The sequence below is a fragment of the Protobothrops mucrosquamatus genome, unplaced genomic scaffold (assembly GCF_001527695.2).
Source record: "Protobothrops mucrosquamatus isolate PMUCROS unplaced genomic scaffold, P.Mucros_1.0 scaffold814, whole genome shotgun sequence".
Classification (NCBI taxonomy): domain Eukaryota; kingdom Metazoa; phylum Chordata; class Lepidosauria; order Squamata; family Viperidae; genus Protobothrops; species Protobothrops mucrosquamatus.
This window is the reverse complement of record NW_015387077.1, coordinates 145,323-164,561: the sequence shown is the minus strand read 5'-3', so window position 1 is coordinate 164,561 and position 19,239 is coordinate 145,323. Positions and strand designations below refer to the sequence as shown.

General features: G+C 41.4%; 1 protein-coding gene across 1 annotated transcript in view; it reads right to left on the bottom strand.

The window, feature by feature from the left end:
• DNAH17 (dynein axonemal heavy chain 17) overlaps positions 1–19,239 on the bottom strand; it is a 108,869-nt gene that overhangs the window by 17,261 nt on the left and 72,369 nt on the right. Inside the window, exons 53-62 of the mRNA XM_015818888.1 lie at positions 17,293–17,388; positions 15,976–16,193; positions 13,264–13,471; positions 10,976–11,091; positions 8,511–8,703; positions 7,304–7,539; positions 5,434–5,556; positions 1,676–1,880; positions 802–966; positions 460–600 (exon numbers count right to left, since the gene is read on the bottom strand). Coding sequence (XP_015674374.1) covers positions 460–600; positions 802–966; positions 1,676–1,880; positions 5,434–5,556; positions 7,304–7,539; positions 8,511–8,703; positions 10,976–11,091; positions 13,264–13,471; positions 15,976–16,193; positions 17,293–17,388 — 1,701 coding nt within the window. The remainder of the gene's footprint in view (positions 1–459; positions 601–801; positions 967–1,675; positions 1,881–5,433; positions 5,557–7,303; positions 7,540–8,510; positions 8,704–10,975; positions 11,092–13,263; positions 13,472–15,975; positions 16,194–17,292; positions 17,389–19,239) is intronic.

Here is a 19,239-nt window from a genome sequence, read left to right as displayed (position 1 = left end):
ATCTTGGCACTTGCCCCGGTCCCACCCCCTTCTGCCAGAGTCCCTCAGATCTGTCCCACTACTGCCCAGGCCCCCATAGGCACCCTTGACGCAAATAATGTAGAACTGGCCATGCCCACCCAGTAGGCCACACCCACTCCATCCATGCCCACCCAGTGGGCTGCACCCACCCTGGCCACACCCACCCGGCCCCCCAAGGGCAACCGCAATGCTGATGCGGCCCTCAGTGAAATTGAGTTTGACATCCCTACTCTGGAATATTTTTTTCCATTGCATCTGAGGAGTTGCTTGGCTCTCAGTCATTCTTCCTTATCATAGACAAAGAGTCTCAATGGGCAGCTATAATGTTTTTGCAAAAAAAGCTGAGAGTATTTCGGACTCCATAAGGGCAGAGGGAGCTATTTTTCTACAAAAATATAACCGATCACTATCCAAACAGCATGTTCTACTATTAGTTACCTTCAGGGAGAACTGATAGATGGGGTTGATTTTGTTCAGGTCATTTAATATAAAATACACCAGGGATGCCCTTTCTGCTGCTGGCCTGTAGTTCTCTCTGGCTTCATTAATTTGTATTTCAGTAACTTTAGCCTCTTTCACCTAAAAAAATAAGAAAAAAAATATTTTTAAAAGAATAAAAAAAAAATAGACTACGGTACGTGATATCTAGTCGTGCTTTAGAGAATTACAATGCTTTCTATATTACTTCGCTTTCACTGCTGGTTTGGTAAATCACAAATCCATTTCTCAGCACTATTGCTGAGGCAGGACAGCATAGTGAAGTTGAACCAGCTAGCTTACTTTTTGTTCTATTTCATTTGCTGTGCGCTTTGTGGTCTCTAGGTTTTCTACCAAGGCTGTATCTCCTAAGAAGTTTCCTGATGCAGCAGAGAGTCTGGCTAGTAAGGAGTCCTCTAGTTCCTTCAGGATGATCTTAAATTCATTCTGTTGTTTTGTGAGAGTAGCCTAGACAGAGTGGAGAAAAAGAGATTTTGTTACTTATCAACAAATCTCCTTTCTTCCTACACCAAAGCTAGGCCATTTTCAACCTGGAGCTGCAGGTTCCTATCTTAGATGAGGCTACTGAGTAAAATGGGGTATGAATTCTTGGATTCTACCGTTAACACTTCGTACATTGTAAATACACATTTATCTATTGTATTAGATGCAAAGACTACACACCAATGCCATTTCCCTTTATAAAACACTTGGGTTGTTGCAATCCTGGGACATAATAAACATTTTAAGGAAAAAGACAATCTGAACACTTGTTTCAGATTCTCTGCTTTTTTCAACTTGGTGCTTCCCAAATATGCTGGACGTCAGTTTCCACAGTCTCTGTCCATGCTGACTGAGGTTTTGTTGTTGTTGTTAGTTGAGAAGTCGTACTCGACCCATCGCGACCCCATGGACAACGTTCCTCCAGGCCTTCCTGTCCTCTACCATCTTCTGGAGTCCATTTAAGCTCACTCCTACTGCTTCAGTGACTCCATCCAGCCACCTCATTCTCTGTCATCCCCTTCTTCTATTGCTGAGGTTTAATAAGAGTCAATACATCTGATATACTATCAAGTTGGGAAGGCTAACTTAGACTATTTGATTTCCCTTGGAATTACTAAAATGACTATTCCATAGTCTATAACTCGGATGCTCACAACTAGTAATGATAATATACCTTCAGTTCCTCTAAGTCAGGTCTTTCCTTAGCAACCACAGCAGCTAAAAGCTGGTCTTCCAAGCCATCCCTGGTAACCAAAAAGTTGATCAACGTGCACTGAGCCTGCATCTCTGGCTTATAGTGGGGATTGAAGTACTTGGTGTGCAGAATCAGGCGAAAGTTGGGGTGGTACTCTACTTCCTTGTCTCCTATTTTAATGTATCTGGGAATAAGAGTTTTGAAATATGTGAAAATGTTGCATAGACCAGTGTAACTTACCTTTGCTTATATTCACTATTGATGGACAGAGCTACTATCCCTGTCCCACCATCTTTTTTTAAAATTTTATTTTAGCTTAGACTCAGTTGATAGAAAATCAATCCTTTTTGTCTACAACAGATGGTTCAATATACAGGGAACTGCTTATCAGGTCAGATCATCAATTCATTTAGTTTAAGATTGTCTATGTAGACTGGGAGTCATTGCCAAATGCTGAGCTAGTGCTATTGACCTATGCTTCAGTTGGCAGAAAAGTGTACAGTTTTCTTCAGTTGCTGTCTTTCTACATTTGTCAATCTTTATCCTGCGCCAACCGCTTGTTTTGGCTTGTTGCCAAAGGGTGGTATCCCGATTCCAGCCACTCAGGTAGAAAGCTAGTGGTAAAACTTCTTGGCTTTGCTCTACCATCCTCCTTTTTGGAGAGCACCAGCCAGTCAGGGCAGCGATGCAGTGATGGGGCTTGGAGCGATGGCAAAATTTTGACTGGAGAGGCTGACTTGCCTCTCCCTGTTTATCATTATGCCAAGACATCTACCAGAACCAGGAAAGTTCCATGGTAAAGCAGAACTGGTGTTTGCAAAGCCCAAGGCAACAATCCAGACAGCTGAACTGCTGATCAGTGGGCTGGACAAACTGAGTGTTAAAGCAAGAAGTTTGTGTAGGTCAGATTTGAGACCAACACCTTTTCTTTTTTGTTGTGCAACTGCCCCTGGTCCGCAGTCAGTTTTTCTGTGGCTTCTAGGGAACTGCTGGGTAACTTGGTGATAGCTGCTGCAGCCAGTTCTTCCTATCTGAAGAGAAAAAGGGGAAGAGCTGTGTCTTGTCAAATTGGCCAATGGATGCAGGCTGTTTACTAATTGCACTTCCAGCAGAACAGTTAGTAAAGTGTATTAGATTAAAGGGAAAACACTATTAAAATTGGCACCGCTTAGGATCACCTAAGGTGTAGTGATGGGATTCAGCCGGTTCGCACCACTTCGGCAGAACCAGTAGCTAATTTTTTGTTGCCCAGGCCCAGAATGGACTTCTGGAAGCGGCATCCACACAGAGAACTGGTTGTTCACATATTTGAATCCCACCACTGCTAAAGTGGCCTTATGATCTAAGAATGAGATGAAAGCAATATCATGAGGCCATGGCAAAATAACTTATTATGGCTAGATGAAAATAAAGGCAAATAAAGGCATTAAGCCTGGCTGCCCTGGTTTCTACAAATGAATCTTTCCGCGTCCTATTCTGGAGATGCTGCAGGTGGAACTAGGCACTTTCAGCATGCAAAGCAGATTCACTGCACTAAAATATAATAGAGCAGTCCCTCTCCATATCCACTCATGTTATGCAATACATCTTGGAAAAAAAGAGATTAATTAGGTAAGATCAATGTTAATGAGGGACATTGGGAAGTTGGAGATTGGCAGTTGAAATGAAAACTAGTAGAAATAGTTTAAAGTAGAGTTGGATTTGTGATGTCAACCCACAGAAGGGTGACAATTTCAATAGATTCAGAGGCATGAACACAAACAGCACAATTTAAGAATATTTGCTGTTGGTTTTTTTGTGTTTGATTTTCATCATAGTAACATAGGACATGCAGGCCCAAACTTGCAATTCTGAACCAGTTTAAAGGAAAAGGGCATGAGCCTGCCATTTCTGAAATTCTTACTGCTGTCATAAATCCACTCATGGATAACCAGAGACACTTTGCTGCTTAAGGCAAAGGGCTGTATGGTGTCCCTCCTGATCCTAAAAGGGGGCAGAAGCTAATGCAAATGGCAGTGGCATCCAACATCCGGATAAGGAATGGCATACTATCATCAACTAGATCTGAAAACAATGGGCTAATTTGGGAACTAATTTGGGCAGATTGTGCAATTTACACATTTTTTCTAGAATAAATAAATAAATAAAAATTGCAGAGGTGTTAAACAGCTATAGCCCTCTATTGGTATTATAGCTTAGTAAAACTCAGAAGGCTCCAGATAAATATCTCTTAGACCCTAGAATGCACTAGGACAAGATATTTGCCTAACCCACGGGTGGTAGCAAGCCTCCAGCAACTTAAAAGGCAAAAGGTCTTCAGTATGAAATTGATTAGAGTCTTGTCAGTAGCAGGCAGCAGCAATAGGCCACATATGGTTCTAATCAATTAATTAAGGTCACAGAGTTCAGGGTGTTAACTTGCAATTAGCACTTGTTGGGGACATGCTGAGTTGTGGAGAAAAACAGCTCAGAAATAGCTTGTTTAGGCACTCTCTCAGCTCTGTAAGGGGGAGAGAAAAATGGATGAGGCACAGGACAATTGTATACTTACTATAATGGGGAACATCTGACAGGGAGAGGGAGAGGGAGAAGGAAAGGGAGGGAGAGGGAGAAAGAGATGCTGCAAAGGTCCTTAATGTGGGCATTGGTCACAAAATCACTTTTTCATCACTGTCGTAGTTGTGAACAGTGACTGTGCTGTTGAAGGCAGTCAGTAAATGAGGGCTTTCTATCATACTTCATCACCCGAAAGGTTTGGTGAGGTGGCCTCTCTGGTCACTAGCCAGTCACTCACAGCTGTTTCATTCTCAGACTTTATTTTGTGTGTTAGCATTTGTTTCCTGAGTTCCTTTCTCACCTGTGTCTCCACTCCAGCTATCTCTAGACTCCCAACAAGGTAGAGAATAGCTTCCTCACTTTATTTGGGGAAGACAAGCAAGTGCATAATGCAGTTCTGTATGAATAATACTTTTCATTTTAGAGTACTCTTGATGAAAAAAATGGACAAAAGTGCCTGTTCTTCTTCCCTCAGTAAAGTAACAGAGATCTACTTTCTTCTTCTTTATCAAATGGTTGGAGATAAGAATACAATGGCGCTGGCTCTTCAACACTCTCAAAAGAGAGTCATATAGTGTGAGTATAAAGTTAAGGATTTGCGTTGTGTCCCCTCTTTGATTATCTTTCCTGCTCTTTGTTTTAAGAGCTTGCTAATCTGAGGTCACCTGCTTCTGCTTCTCTTCCAAAGTGCACATGCACAGAACAGGTATTCTTTGACTCTCTTCCTAGTAGGATGCAGTTATCTATCTGTTGGCCTTACCAGTTTGGTGTAATGGTTAAGACACTAGGCTAGAAACCAGGACATCATAACTTCTAGACTGACTTTAGGAATAAAGACAACTGGATGGCCTTGGAAGGTCATCACTTTCATAGCCTTAGGAAAGAGGAAATGTCAAGCCACTTCTGAAAAATCTTGGCAAGAAAACTGGAGTGAATTGTCCAGGTAGTCTCTGAGAATTAGACACAATTGAATGAAAGAAAAATATGTTTTTACTGTAAATAAATCTTCTGTTGCTGTAACCATAAAATATGCTTCACTAATCTTTGCTTGAGTCAAATTACCACTCTTAGGACGACTAAGGCATACACACAGAATGCATCAACTTCCAGTGCAAACTGGGTTGCAAAGGACAGAGTACAAAGATACAACCAAGGGCTGTTGTGGCTGCAAATGCACTTACCTTCCTTTCTTGATTGTGTTTCGGCCTAGCAGAGGATCCAGCACAGGTTCTACTGTCTCTCCAATATTTTCAATAAGCAGCGTGTCTCCGTCAGAAATCGCTTTTTCAATGATATCTAGGTAGCTGTACAATTGATAATAAATCTTTAGTGTGTCACACGGTCTCTTGAGAACACAAAAACTCTTCTTGTACCCTAGTGAAAATGAAGTTAAATGTGTTTTCATAATCATTTGCAATGGAGATGCATGCTGAGAAAAGGAGCTTTATCAGGGCCACTGAAATAGATGTCAGAGCACATAGGCAAGGGTGACGTGAGTGGATTGAGTGGGGAATTCAAGTGAACAGACAAACAGTGGCGGACATGCACAGCAAGATAGAAAAGCCGCAATGGACTCCTCACACTAATTAACTATCCAATTAGATGAATTAAATAGCCAATTAAATACTGAGTTGTAGAATGGCATTTTCTTGTGCTTTTCTGTTTGGTTAATCAATTTAATAATTTTATTTATATGGATTTGTCATTGTTTTAATGTGAGTCACCCAGAGTCACGTAAGCTAGATGGGAGGTTATATAAATTAAAATAGATAAATAAGCCCAGACTCCTATCAAATCTGGAAGGACCCAGAGAGGAATTTGGGCAGAAGAGTAGTAAAATTTATGAAATCCACCTGAATTAATTGGACTGGTGCATAGGTTAGAAAAACATAAAACAAGGCAAGAAGGCAAACATAATAACAAAGCCATCTAAGAAGTGTGTCCTTGGATATGCAAAGACCTGTGAATGACACAGTTTGAAATTAGAAACTGGCTACCATGTGGGAGTTCACACATCATATGGTAAAAGTTATTTAGCCCAGCATGGTAAGTGACCGTGAACACAACTGCTATAAGAAAAAGGGTTGGACAGAAGACATCTTGTGTAGATGCAACCATCTGGATCGCATTCGTCCTCTTCTCTCCTGTTTCTTGATTAGTTATTCTGGTGGAGTTGGGGGAAGCACATGGGGAAGCAAAAGGTCTTTGTGTATACATAATAAAGCTAGAAGATTGATGAAGAATTATTTGTGGGTAAAATGTCATTAGGGGTAAATTACTTGCCTATCCCAGATCCCAGAAATGTTGCTATGTCACTGAAAGATGTGTGTGTTCCCCACCTAAATTCTATTGATCAAGGCTCCAGTCATCTCAAGGAGCCTGTTCCCAGTCATTCCCTAGGTGTGGAGCACTGCAAGTGAGGAAAGTTGATAGTATGGGCTGTGATGGGTGTTACAAGGAAGATTGAATGTAAAGAATGTAAAGAGGCTAATTATAATACTCCCAGAATAGATGCAAGCAAAATGAGGGTGCATCCCAGATAAGCTGAGAGCAGAGCAATTCTTGTTTTTTAGCCTGTAGGCCAGTGGTTCTCAACCTTTTTAATGCCGCGACCCCAACCGGTCGTAAGTCGAGGACTAAACCGGTCGTAAGTCGAGGACTAAACCGGTCGTAAGTCGAGGACTAAACCAGTCGTAAGTCGAGGACTACCCAACCGGTCGTAAGTCGAGGACTTTCCCTGCTCGGGAGCGCCGCGCATGCGTGGTTCTGCCCCCTGCGCCGGCCGAGGCGTAGCTGGCAAGTGGCAGAGACGGAGCAGGCCGACCACCAGCTGGCCCAGCCCAAGGGAGGTAAGGCACCCACCGGAAAAGGGGGAAAAATGGCGGACAAAAAAAATGGCGGACAAAAAAAATGGCGGACAGCCTTGCTTGGCGACCCCCGTGAAATGGTCAATCGACCCCAAATGGGGTCCCGACCCACAGGTTGAGAACCACTGCTGTAGGCCATTCTTTTAGAATAAAGTCCAAACTGAACAGAATAACTCTAGTTGACCTTTTCTGTCCAAGCCGGATGGCTTTCAGCTCTCGTCCATGTTTGTTCTTGATCCATTTGATCCCTTGAAGCTGTGCATCCACAATGAGTGGCCAACGTTCTGTGTTGCATAGAATTGTTGCATTTTCTGTTGACATACGGTCGCTGGGGAGCCCCTGGTTGTTCCAGGTTGCTATATCTGCATCATCTGTTAACAGGGATAAAGGATCCAGGCCAGAAGTAATAGGGATTGGTACCTATTATAATATTAAGATAAAAATGGACTGTCAGGATAGAAAAGGCACAGCCTATGTTCAGGAGTGAATTAGATTTTGACAAGGGTCTCTGAACATAAAACAGAGCTTCACTACCTCCTTGCTTATCTGGTACTATCTCACTTGTTACTGGAAAATCAAGTGTTGGTTCAAGGCAGCGCTGTAAAGCAGCAGTTCTCTAAAGGGGTAGATGAGCAGAGAGAAAGGGGTATCAAGGGAGCTTCAGGGTCAAAGGAGAAAGACCTGTAGATTGGATAAGAAGACTCACAGGTCAGAGGCTCCTCACTAGTTTAGACAAATAAATGACATAATGGTTAGAAAGAACCATGGAATTTTTATTTTTTTTTTTAAGCAGGAATACCCTGCAGGAATAACACCTTGTCCTCAGGAGCTATAATCTCTTGGATCTGCTGCATCCTTCACCGCCAAACTATTATTTTGATGTAATGCATATATCGTGGCAAAACACTTGGGGAGATACAATGCTTCAGTATTTTTCACCCTTCAAATCTATCATCTGAAGAGAAGCAATGGTGATGGGAGTATGCCTTCTAGCAGGGGCATCTTGCATGCGACTTTCTCTGGGAAGGTTTGGTTGGTACCAATATTAATGTTCATATTTTTAAGGCATGAAGCAAAGATCCTTTCATTCCTCAAGGCTCTTCATCACTTCTTTGTTACTACTTCTGCAAAGATCACTTTGAGGCTCCTCCTTTCTGTGATCAATTGTTTTAATGGGTTGTTACAAAGTGCCTTGGAGAATAAAAGCAAAAGGATGATGTTTTCTTTCTTGGTCAACAAGCCAAGAAATACTCAGAGTTAGAGTTTATAGTCTGAAGCTGGGCATAACCCGAGGATCCTCTACTTGTAACCTAAAGCCACTAGGATCAGAAGCCAGACAGATTCACTGAAACAACATTCATTTTCTGGAACAGGCATTTACATAGACTTACCTTCAACTGCTTTAAGTAAGGAGTCCAGAACTTGTCCAGTAACTCGCTCCTATACTTTTTGATAAAATACCCAACATAGGAAACAAATGCAGTAATCAGTAGCACATCCCCGCACAGAGTCTTTCCCTGTTCGCTGAAATTTTCCACCGATTCAGCCCAACGCACATTTTCAGATGCTAATCCACCAACAAGCCTTAGGAAATATTCCAAAAGGAGAGAAAGATATGATTAGGACATGTGAGGCTCTAACCCAACCTGGCTTGATCAGCAGTATGAATATTCCAATAGAAGAATGTATGTAGCTCAGGGTTGAGCTGTAGATTCCTTGGTGCTCTCTGAGATTTGGTGTTTACTTGCAGACGTTTCATTACCTGAGTAGGTAACATCATCAGTGCCAGGGAATGTGGGGTTTGTAATAAACCACATTTATACTATACATCAGAGGTAGTCAACCTTGGCTCTTTTATGACTCGTGGATTTCAACTTCCAGAATTCCTGAGCCAGCTGTGCTGGCTCAGGAATTCTGGGAGTTGAAGTCCACGACTCATAAAAGAGCCAAGGTTGACTACCCCTGCTATACATTATTCAAAAGAGACAATAAAAAGGCTACGGAGGAAACAAAAAGATCAGAAAATATCCTTTCTATCAGCCTACACCCAGATAACGAGGGATTAACACTAGGAAACCATCAAGCAGAAAACTATGAGCTCATCAAGGAACTACCTGCCTTCAGCCGCTGTGAAATATGATGTATGTTCTGGACCATGCAGGTCTGTATGTTAGAATGTTTGGCATTTATTGGGTTAAGTGCTGTCTCCTTAAGAGATGGCTTATGGATAATGTAGTTTAGCTAGTCAGCTATCCCATGTTAATAGGTCAGTAGTGGGAGGAAAGGAGGAGCCACTAAAGTTCATCACAGGATATCCTGGCCACGAGCCAGCTTAGAGTGTTCTTTTGTCTGAGATAAGCATGGGGCCATCGGATGTCTCAGATGGCTCCACTCCACGTAAGAAGTTGGTATGGAGAAGCTAATGAATTTACTGTTCTGATCACAAATCAAAATGCCTCTATAATCCAATTTCAGACAGATAAACTCAAATAAAGATTATTCCAAAACAGATATTTATTCAGAACAATGTATAAAACCATAATCAATCTCATTTGAAGCAAGCACTTCCTGCTAAGTTCTGAAACCACTCAGGTTTCTCATCATGAAAAGAAATCAGGGAGCACATAACAGCAGGATAGATCTGAGGGCCACATAAGTCACATCCAGGGCGTGACTTTTGTGAAGATACATAAGCCTTAGTGAGAGATGTGTAACTCTTTTCCTTGGTGATGTACTTTGCGGCTTCTGGCAAGGGGCAGACTGATGAGAGAACAGAGAACATTGCTTGCTTATGAACCAACAGCCTTTCTAAACAAACCACTCATCTTTGATTCATGCTTTCTTTCTTTTATAGTATTTCATTTTCAGGAAATGGTTCATAGCTTGCTGAGAAGCTGAACAATTTTCTTCTTACCAGCTGGGACTTCCAGCCAGTTTGAGACAATCAAGCTTCCTAGTGACTTCTCATACATTCCAATGTATATACAAAAACAAAACAAAACACAATTTGATATGAATACAAGAAATGTTTGAAGCTTTCGCAATTGCTGTCTGGTTTATAGTATTTAGGATTCATACTGTATTATGCTATTCTTTCTGATCTTTCTGAAATGTGGTTTAGATCCTTGGGATTCAGATAAGGAATGTCATGTATCCTAACCATGATTAATTGCAAACAATACTACAGTTTGATGTAGCAGAACAAATACCATCTTCTTCCGAGGGCTTATAAGAATATAGATATTGGATTCTGTCTCTTAGAAATTTTGGAAGACATACAAATGTAAAGTATTAGCCATTAGGGTTAATGATATAGGAAAACCCTAACAACTTTCCTATACCTGCATGCTTTTTAATACAATGAAGCAAATACTTTTAGAAATCATATTTAAATTCAGACTTATCCCCAAGAAAATTAAGATTTACTTTTTTTATATAAATATTTTATTAATTTTCTAGTTTTGCAGTCAAATACTTAATAGACAACGTGTTGTCTGGGTCCATTGGTAATTCAGTGGTCTATATTAACTTCTTCAATCTAGATCCAATATTACACCATCAAATGTTTCCTCTCTTCTTCTGGCAGTACCTGTTTTCCCAAACTAGGCAAATACAATTGTATAATGCCCATTTACAAGAGTCAATCTGAATAGAAAAATGGGTTCAAATAGAAACTCTCTTCCTATAACTGCTGCTTCAGAGACATTGGCAGGCCCCCGCCCTACTTTCAGTTTTTAAAAAGAGGAAGATCAGTCATGGACCTCATGCGGTCAAGGCTCATGCTGACACAAGCCAACTATGGCAATTAACCAGCATTAACCCAGAGCACCCTTGGAAGTATTTAGTGACGGTGTACCTGTTAGCCAACGAAATTACTCTGTTCGTTGCATCAGCCTCTTGTTGGCATTTGATTTTCGCAGCTGTGGCCTTTTCAAATTCAGCAGTCAGATTGGCTAAATTGGCATTTAGATCCTTTCAAACAAAAAAGTTTGCAGTTACGTGTAGGGAAATGACGAACTAAAGTGATGTAATTTCTTCCCATATTAATGAGGCAATAGTTTGGCTAAAGCAAATTGGTTTAAATTGAGCATTTACGTACAAGCTGGTTTCGAAGGATGAGTAAATGCTGCATCATGTAACCAGATCTGACAGGGGAGTCACATCAGTGCATCACGAAAAAGCAAACAGCTACTCATATGATTACAAAAAATAAAGACACCCCCAGTTGTTGTTGGAAATGCTTACAATTATGCAATAATTTTGGAGGCTTCACAGATCTAACATGTTTATCGAAATGATGAAAAAGGTGTCATGCTACAATCTCTGACCCTTTTGTATGTGTGTACAACATCACAATGTGCACAGGAAAAGGGGCAGAGGCTGTACTGTCTGTCGACCTGCTTTCATAATCACCCACCATCATCAACCCTCCTTTGTGCATGCCCCTGAATAGTCTTCAGACAGCAAATCATAATTAAACATACTTTACCAGTAATGATTGCAATAATTTTGTCAAGTAAAGTTGTCTAAAACTGTGAGGAAGAAAAGGCTGCAGGAATGGGTGGTGATAGATTAGAAAGAAGACGAAGGATGAAAATGTAAGGGAGGTTTATAAAAAGATAACCAGTTTGGAAAAAGAACCAATTTGGTGTAGAGGTTAAAGGCATTGGGCTAGAAACCGGGAGGTTGAGAGTCTTATTCATACAGATAGTCCTCAACTAATGACCACAACTGAGCCCAAAATTTATGTTGCTAAGTGAGACATTTGTTAAGGGACTGTTGCCCCGCCCATTTTGCAACCTTTCTTTTGTTAAGTGAATCATTGCAATCGTTAAATTAGTGACACAGTTGTTAAGTGAATCTGGCTTCCCCATTGACTTTGCTTGTCAGAAGGTCGCAAAAGCTGATCACATGACTCCGGGACAATGCGACCGTCATAAGTATGAGTCAGTTGCCAATTGTCTGAATTTTGATCATGTGACCCCAGGGATGCTGCAATGGTCGTAAGTGTGAAAAACAGTCATAAATCACTTTTTTCAGTACCATTGTAACTTTGAACGGTCACTAAATGAACTGTTGTAAGTCGAGGACTGCCTGTACTTTAGTCCTAAATAAGAGATGTAAAGCTGGTAAATGAAATACCTCTTCAAGTCACACATAGTGAAGGATTCAGAACAAGCTGTATATATAACTTAGGTTCTGAATTAATCTATTTTCTGGGTTTGCACAATATATTGAATAATAACCTAACTAAAAGGGGATAGGTTTGCAACTATTTAAAATAATAAAGTAAATGAAATAATAAAACAAATAAAACCAAGCAGAAAAATAAGCCCTACATCACTAAGCAAGATTAAAATTAACTGATCCTCACATGCAGTAGAAAAGAACTCTTACATTCATGTTAACTTCTGACTATTTTCTATTGAAATAGATCCAGGGCTAGACAAGCTATTGATTAAGCCAGGTTCTCCTTCACAACTAGTGTACAAGTGGATGTCAGTTCATGCAATGCCTGTGCTCACTTTTCTCTTCTGAATAAAATGGAGGAGAAATTAATTCCTCTGGCTACATGGAGGAAAGGAGAAATGCTTCTCATTTCATCACTGGAAGCTTTCAAGAAGAGACTGGATTGCCATCTGTCAGAAATGATGTAGGGTCTTCTGCTTGGGCGGGTGGTTGGACTAGATGACCTATAAGGTCCCTTCCAACTCTTGTTATTCTGAATTCTGAATTTATTTAGCTCAGGAATGGGTAACATGTGTCCCTTCAGACATTGCATAACTTCAACTCCCAGCATTCCACACCTTGGCTGGAGCTACAGTTAACAGGTTAGCAAATTATGGAAAGCCATGTGGGTCACCCCATCTGAACTGGGCGAGTACTGTAGTACAGTTTTCATTTCATTCATGCGCAGGAGAATTCATGACTCAGAGTTCATGTTTATACCGGTTCTTGATCTGTATAAATACAACGGAATGTTGTTTGCATGCAATTGGTTTAATTGTGTAACTTTTGCCTAAATAATTAATTCTCTTGTTTGGCGCCAGCAGTGAATGTCAGCCAATTTGAACACTGACATCTACTTCAACAAGATGCCCTGGGGTCTGGCACATTACCCAAATGAAGTTGTAGCCTACTTACTGCAATCTTGTTTTTAATCGTCATGAGTTTGGCTTTTGCCTCTGCCAGTTCGGCATTAGCCTCTTCCAAGGCCTGCCGCTTAGGTGCCACATCACAGTAGACTTCATAGAAACGAACAATGTTTAAGCACCAAGAACATAAACCAGATGCAGCTGTGGACTTGGAGAGTATAAACTCAGGATCAAATGTTGGATCATTCTGAAATGGTCTGCGGAGAAAAATTCACAAAGCAAAGCTGCAAGTGGGGCAGAACAAGGACACCTTCAAATTTTATAAAGGAGCATATCACTTAAATGAACAAAGAAAGAAAGAAAAAACTGACCACATTTCTAATCTAAGTTCACCAAGAAACTACAAAGATGTCTGCTCTGATTCTAGCAACTGTGATGAACAATGGCACACGTGATATTACACTGCAAATCCCTGCTATTTTGTATTTACATCAAAATGCTGGGCATCAATACGTAGGTTAAAGGTTTTACATTTGACATCCGAACATTTGATCACCCTTCAAATGTGTATGAACTGATCTTAGGAATCTTGCTGTTTCTTTTCTAGCAAGTGAATTGGAGATTTAGACTATTATCTATTATTTTCAAGGAATGAAATTCAAGAAAATTGTTCAAGTCTTAAAACTCTCTGATATCAATCACAGACTGGACAAAATGAAAGCAGTTGAAGAGACAAAGGTGTTCCAGGTCATTTTTGAATGAGTGTAACAACAATAAGACTGCTATAACTCATATTCTTTTTGCCACTATCCTACTTTTGCAACACACACACACGCATGCACACATTCATAAAATAATGTTATCCATAGGATAACTTTTAATTTTAAAAATGTTTAAAATACGGAAAAATCGTCCCTGTTTAAGATCTGATGTAGAAATATTGTTCCAGTTTTTGCTCGTTTGCTGCTAAATTCACAGAAAGATTTATATAAATGGTGTTTGTCTTTAAAAAGGAATACATTCTTTTATTAGGAAATTACATTTAGATACATAGCCTCCATATCTGATCCAGTTATATTCTAAGTACAGTAAGTGAATGAAAGACACGTAGTCTGCTAGACAGCATGGAGCCTGGCACAGTATTTACTTTATTACCGGAGGGGAATTGTGTAAAGAGGAATTGTGAGGACAAGCATTAGGTACTGGAAGTGATGGGAATCCTGAGAATATCAGACTATCTAGGTATAGGCATGCTTGGAGGCATCAGAGATGGAATATAAAGAAGTCAAAAAGGGGAATCCCTCCACTAAAGATCACACTGATTGTCGGTAGTGGTCAATAAGGTCAAAAGGCACAAAAAAAAGCAATGTGCAATGAAGTGGATCTTCCCTCTCTTTCTTCCTATCTCAGCTTGTCATGGAAACTTGAAAGATTGCCTCTCTCCAATGGTCTGTATTCTTCTTTAAGATCCACCTGGAAGGGCACACTTCAGGTCCTATCAATTAAAGATTGCCATCTTGCAGGAACCAGGAAATGTACCTGTTCTGTCATGGCCCCTGCCCTCCGGGATGCTGTACCACCTGAAACCAGATTGGCCCTGACCCTGTTGCCTTTCTGGATATTGTCAAAAACCAGTTATTTGCCAAGCATGGGGGTTGCGGTGTTAGTAAAGCCTGGGTGGGTTAATACAGTGCTTACATATCTGCTGTGGAGAAATGGGCAGCTATCTATATCTAAATAAATAAAATCAGAAAAATCCTTCTCTAGTCACTGCATCAGTCGATTACTGCCAACACTGTGCAGTTAGCTGCTAAAGGCAAGAGATGCAAGAACAGATTTTTCTTAGAAAATGGGCAAACTTCTGGTTGTATTTGTTGCCTTTTAGGAAGGTTACAGATTAGCTCTTAAATTAAATCTAGAAATCTGAGAATTGGGACTCATCCAGAGGAGGAAAGCACCTGGGGAAAAGGCTAACCTCCTTGTGTGAGCTCTGCCTGCTCTGTACATTGTTTGAAGCTTTGGCGTGAATTCACGTGTCTGGCATTTACAGGCCTGGCATGAGAAGAAAGAAGACAGGAACAGGAAGGAGAAAATCTGCTCTGGGCACTGAAGAAGGGAGTGGGACAACTTGACTCAGCCAACTTGCTGCGGCCAACCCACCACGGCCAACTCGCCGTGGGACAGCTCGCCGTGGGACAATTTAACAATTCTGTTTAATTATTTTAAATAAATAAAAATTGTTTCATTTTTTGCCATTCACATTTCGTTCTGGTTATGATGATTCTATTCCACCATTTCTTTGATATTAGTGTAACTCTTGTCCCGCAGTGAGTTGTCCTATGGTGAGATGGCCACGGCGAATTATCATAGATCATTATCAAAGATACAGCCTCACCCCAAGACAAGGACAACACAAATGCCCTCAAACCTCAGTAGTGCTGGCAATAATTAACACAGGCTTCTCACGGTTTCAGGGAAGAATTCCCAGACATGTTTGGAAACCCCGGAATCTTTTGTATTCAGAATCTGTGCTCAGCCATAATTATTGGCATTTACCTCACTTTTATTTTTGAAGGTGGTGACAGCGAGCCTCAGATAAGAAGGCTCTAAGTGGAAATATCTCTCTCTCTCTCTCTCTCTCTCTCTCTCTCTCTCTCTCTCTCTCTCTCTCTCTCCTCCCTCTCCCCCATCTGATCCAATGCATGACCTGCCATTTCAATTTATGTCAGTGTAAGAACATATATGTGTAGATGCTTCTTACTTAAAAGCTTTCAAGCAAGGTTCTGGAATGTGTTCTTTGTCATATTTCTTCAGGGCATCCAGGAAAGCATCTACTTTGCCCATCATGGATTTTGCTGCTTTCCAACTTCTGTCTTTTGGTATCTTGCCACCTGGAGCAGTCAGAATCAAAACTGCTGCTGTTACATTAACCACTGCTTCTGGAGGGGATCCAAAAGACTTCAGCTCTGTCAGGTTGTTCTAAAAAGGCAGCCAAAGATGGGGGAGAAGAGAAAGGAATTTTTTAACAATGAAATAATAAATTCCATGATTAAGAAAAAAAGCCCATTAAGCACCCCATATCAGCTACAACGTATCTGTGTTAGCAGAGCAGCAGAATAATACAAGCTATAACAGTGGTGGCGAACCTATGGCACGGGTGCCAGAGGCGGCACTCAGAGCCCTCTCTGTGGGCACGCGCGCCGTCGCCCCAGTCCTAGGCCTTCAGCTGGGTTTTATAAAACCTTTTCACTTTAGGCCTCCACCGCCATGTGCAAAAAAAAAAAAAAAAGGTTCAATCAGTCAATTTCAACTTCTCGCGGGGGAAAAAAAGATCTTGCAAAGTTGGAATTGATTGATTGAACTTTTTAGTCCCACCCACTACTGCAGCCACGCCCACCCAATGGGCCGCCCCAGCCAATTGGTCACACCCACCCGGCACTCGACGATGCACAAGTGGGTTTTGCGTTGCAGTTTGGGCACTCAGTCTCTAAAAGGTTCGCCATCACTGGGCTATAATGTAATGTGGAATTTGAGCTTGGATGTCACCTAGTTGGGTAATACAATGTCTACAAGCCAACAACCAAGCTCAGAGAGTACCAAAGACCCCACAGTTCAACCTGGAGCTACAAATATTCTCTTCTATGGGAGTTTTGGAATTACAGAATTTTGGAGCAGTACTTCAGAGGCTTCGTAGTTGGTGTAGCTCCAATCCCCTTGATAAAGCCTTCCAGGGCAGAGGCTCAGCCTAAAAGGGATCTTGGAGTCTTGGTACACAGAACAACCTCAGGCTGGTGTTTTTTTTAAAAAAAAAATGTTTTGTTGAATGAGAAGTATTTATTTTCAAAGTTATTTGCAGTTTCAAACACGAGAAACTCTGCACTTTTACAATTGATGGCTTGAAAATGGTTCCTGTAAGAGGAATCAATTATTCCAGACCACGTTTCTGTCTCTGCAATCTTCCTTCATAAAAATAGAAGTATATTTATCTGGCTTGATCAATGTCACGTTGAAACAGAACATATCGCTAGAAATGAGTACATCATTTTTAACTGCTGGTTAAAAACTTAAAGGATTTTACCTTATTGAGAGTGTCTAGAGCTTCCTGAGCAGCAAGCAGTGCTGGTTCAGCTTTAGCCAAATCAGTTTCGCAAGCTCTTTGCTTTTCTGATACATTCTAAAGAAGGAAATATGAATGTTTTTCAAATTATTGGGGAGACACATTCCTTAGTTCCGTTTTAAAATTCTGAGATTCTGATCACCTCTAATTTTGTTAGATAAAAAAAAAAAAATTGCCCTCATAAGTAATGTTAAGAAAGAAAGTAATTTGTGAACACCAGCTGTGAGCAATCTCAGAAGCCTGGTAACTGAAAATTTCCCAGAAGGAGAGCTCTGCGTTTAGGACACCCAGTGACTGAATTCAGAGGAATTGCCAAGTAAAGGGAAGCACAAAGATGAAAGAGTGAAGGAGACTATCTATTCTATCTCCTCGCAGTTGCAAATTCATCCTCATATATGATTGGCATATGGTGCAATTCAGTTTTCAGTGTCTATGGCAGACATGTCAAACACAAGGCCCGGGGGCCGGATGCGGCCCGCGAAGTGGTTTCATGTGGCCCGCGAAGCCATCCTGGAAACAGTGAGGGAACGGCCCCCGCTCCCCTGGCCCAGGCCGGCCAGGAGCCAATGTATAATTTTGTGGTGGCCATCTATGCTGAAACACATTCAGTCTTAGCTCCACAAGGCCGTCTAGAAACAGCGAGGAACCAGCCCCTGCTGTGTCGGCCCCGCCCCCTGGGTGCATGCTGGGGAGGTGTCACCCTTTGTGAGGAATGAAGAAATGGATCATGCCTTGGCGCTTGCCCCGGTCCCACCCCCTTCTGCCAGAGACCCTCAGATCTGTCCCACTCCTGCCCAGGCCCCCACAGGCATCCTTGACGCGAACGATGTAGAGCTGGCCTTGTCCACCTAGTAGGCCATACCCACTCCATCCACGCCCATCCAGTAGGCCGCACCCAACTGGCCCCCCTGAGGGCAACCGCAATGCTGATGCGGCCCTCAATGAAATTGAGTTTGACACCCCTGGTCTATGGAGATTCTCAGTCGTCCAGGTCACAGTTGTCCCAAAGGTGCTTTCTTTCAAAAGACTGCTGGACTTTCTTGTTTTGCTTGAAGACGTTTCGCTTCTCATCCAAGAAGTTTCTTCAGTTCTGAGTGAATGGAGAAGACCGGAAGGATTTATATTTCTTGGAGTCATCTGGTCATTAGCCCTTTTTCTGAGAATTATTGAGGCCACTTGGAGGTTTATCTGTGCCCCCCCCCCCCCAGGATCACCTGAATCCTGTAGTCTGCAATTTTTTTTCCCTGGAAATCCATTCATACTCCCATAACGAGGATGACTCCATCATTCAGTCAGAACTGAAGAAGCTTCTTGGATGAGAGGTGAAACATCTTCAAGCAAAATAAGAATGCCCAGTTGCCTTTTGAAAGAAAGGATCTTTGGGGCAGTTTTGAAAGAAAGCACCTTTGGGGCAGTTTTCAGTGCTTCAGTATACATTAGCATACGGAAGGAGCTAATGTATACTGTTCCGCAGGGACAATGGCTAAATTGTTTAATATTTTTAATAGACAAATATTTAGCTTAACTTGGTGCCAAGTTTTTGTTTTTAATATTTAGAGTATTAATTGCTTCAATTTGGTTTTTATGTCTTTTTTTACTTATATTGTTTAATTCTTGATTGGGAGCTACTCAGAGTTTGGTATAAGATGGGCAGCTGTATAAATATTTAAAATAAATAAAAGTAACACAGTACACTGTAATAATGGGCCGCCTGGCCCATTAAGATCACTAGGGCCCACCTTGAGGATGGGGTTTGGAACCCCGAGAGGTGGCATGCTGCGGGTACAAATCGAAAATTATTGAAATCGGCCAAATTAAGGTTCTTTTTAAAGGGGTGTTTTAATAAATTTTTAGGGGGAACAAGGGTGGTTGGGAGGGGGGAGGATCACCTTAGGTCAGGACCAGCCA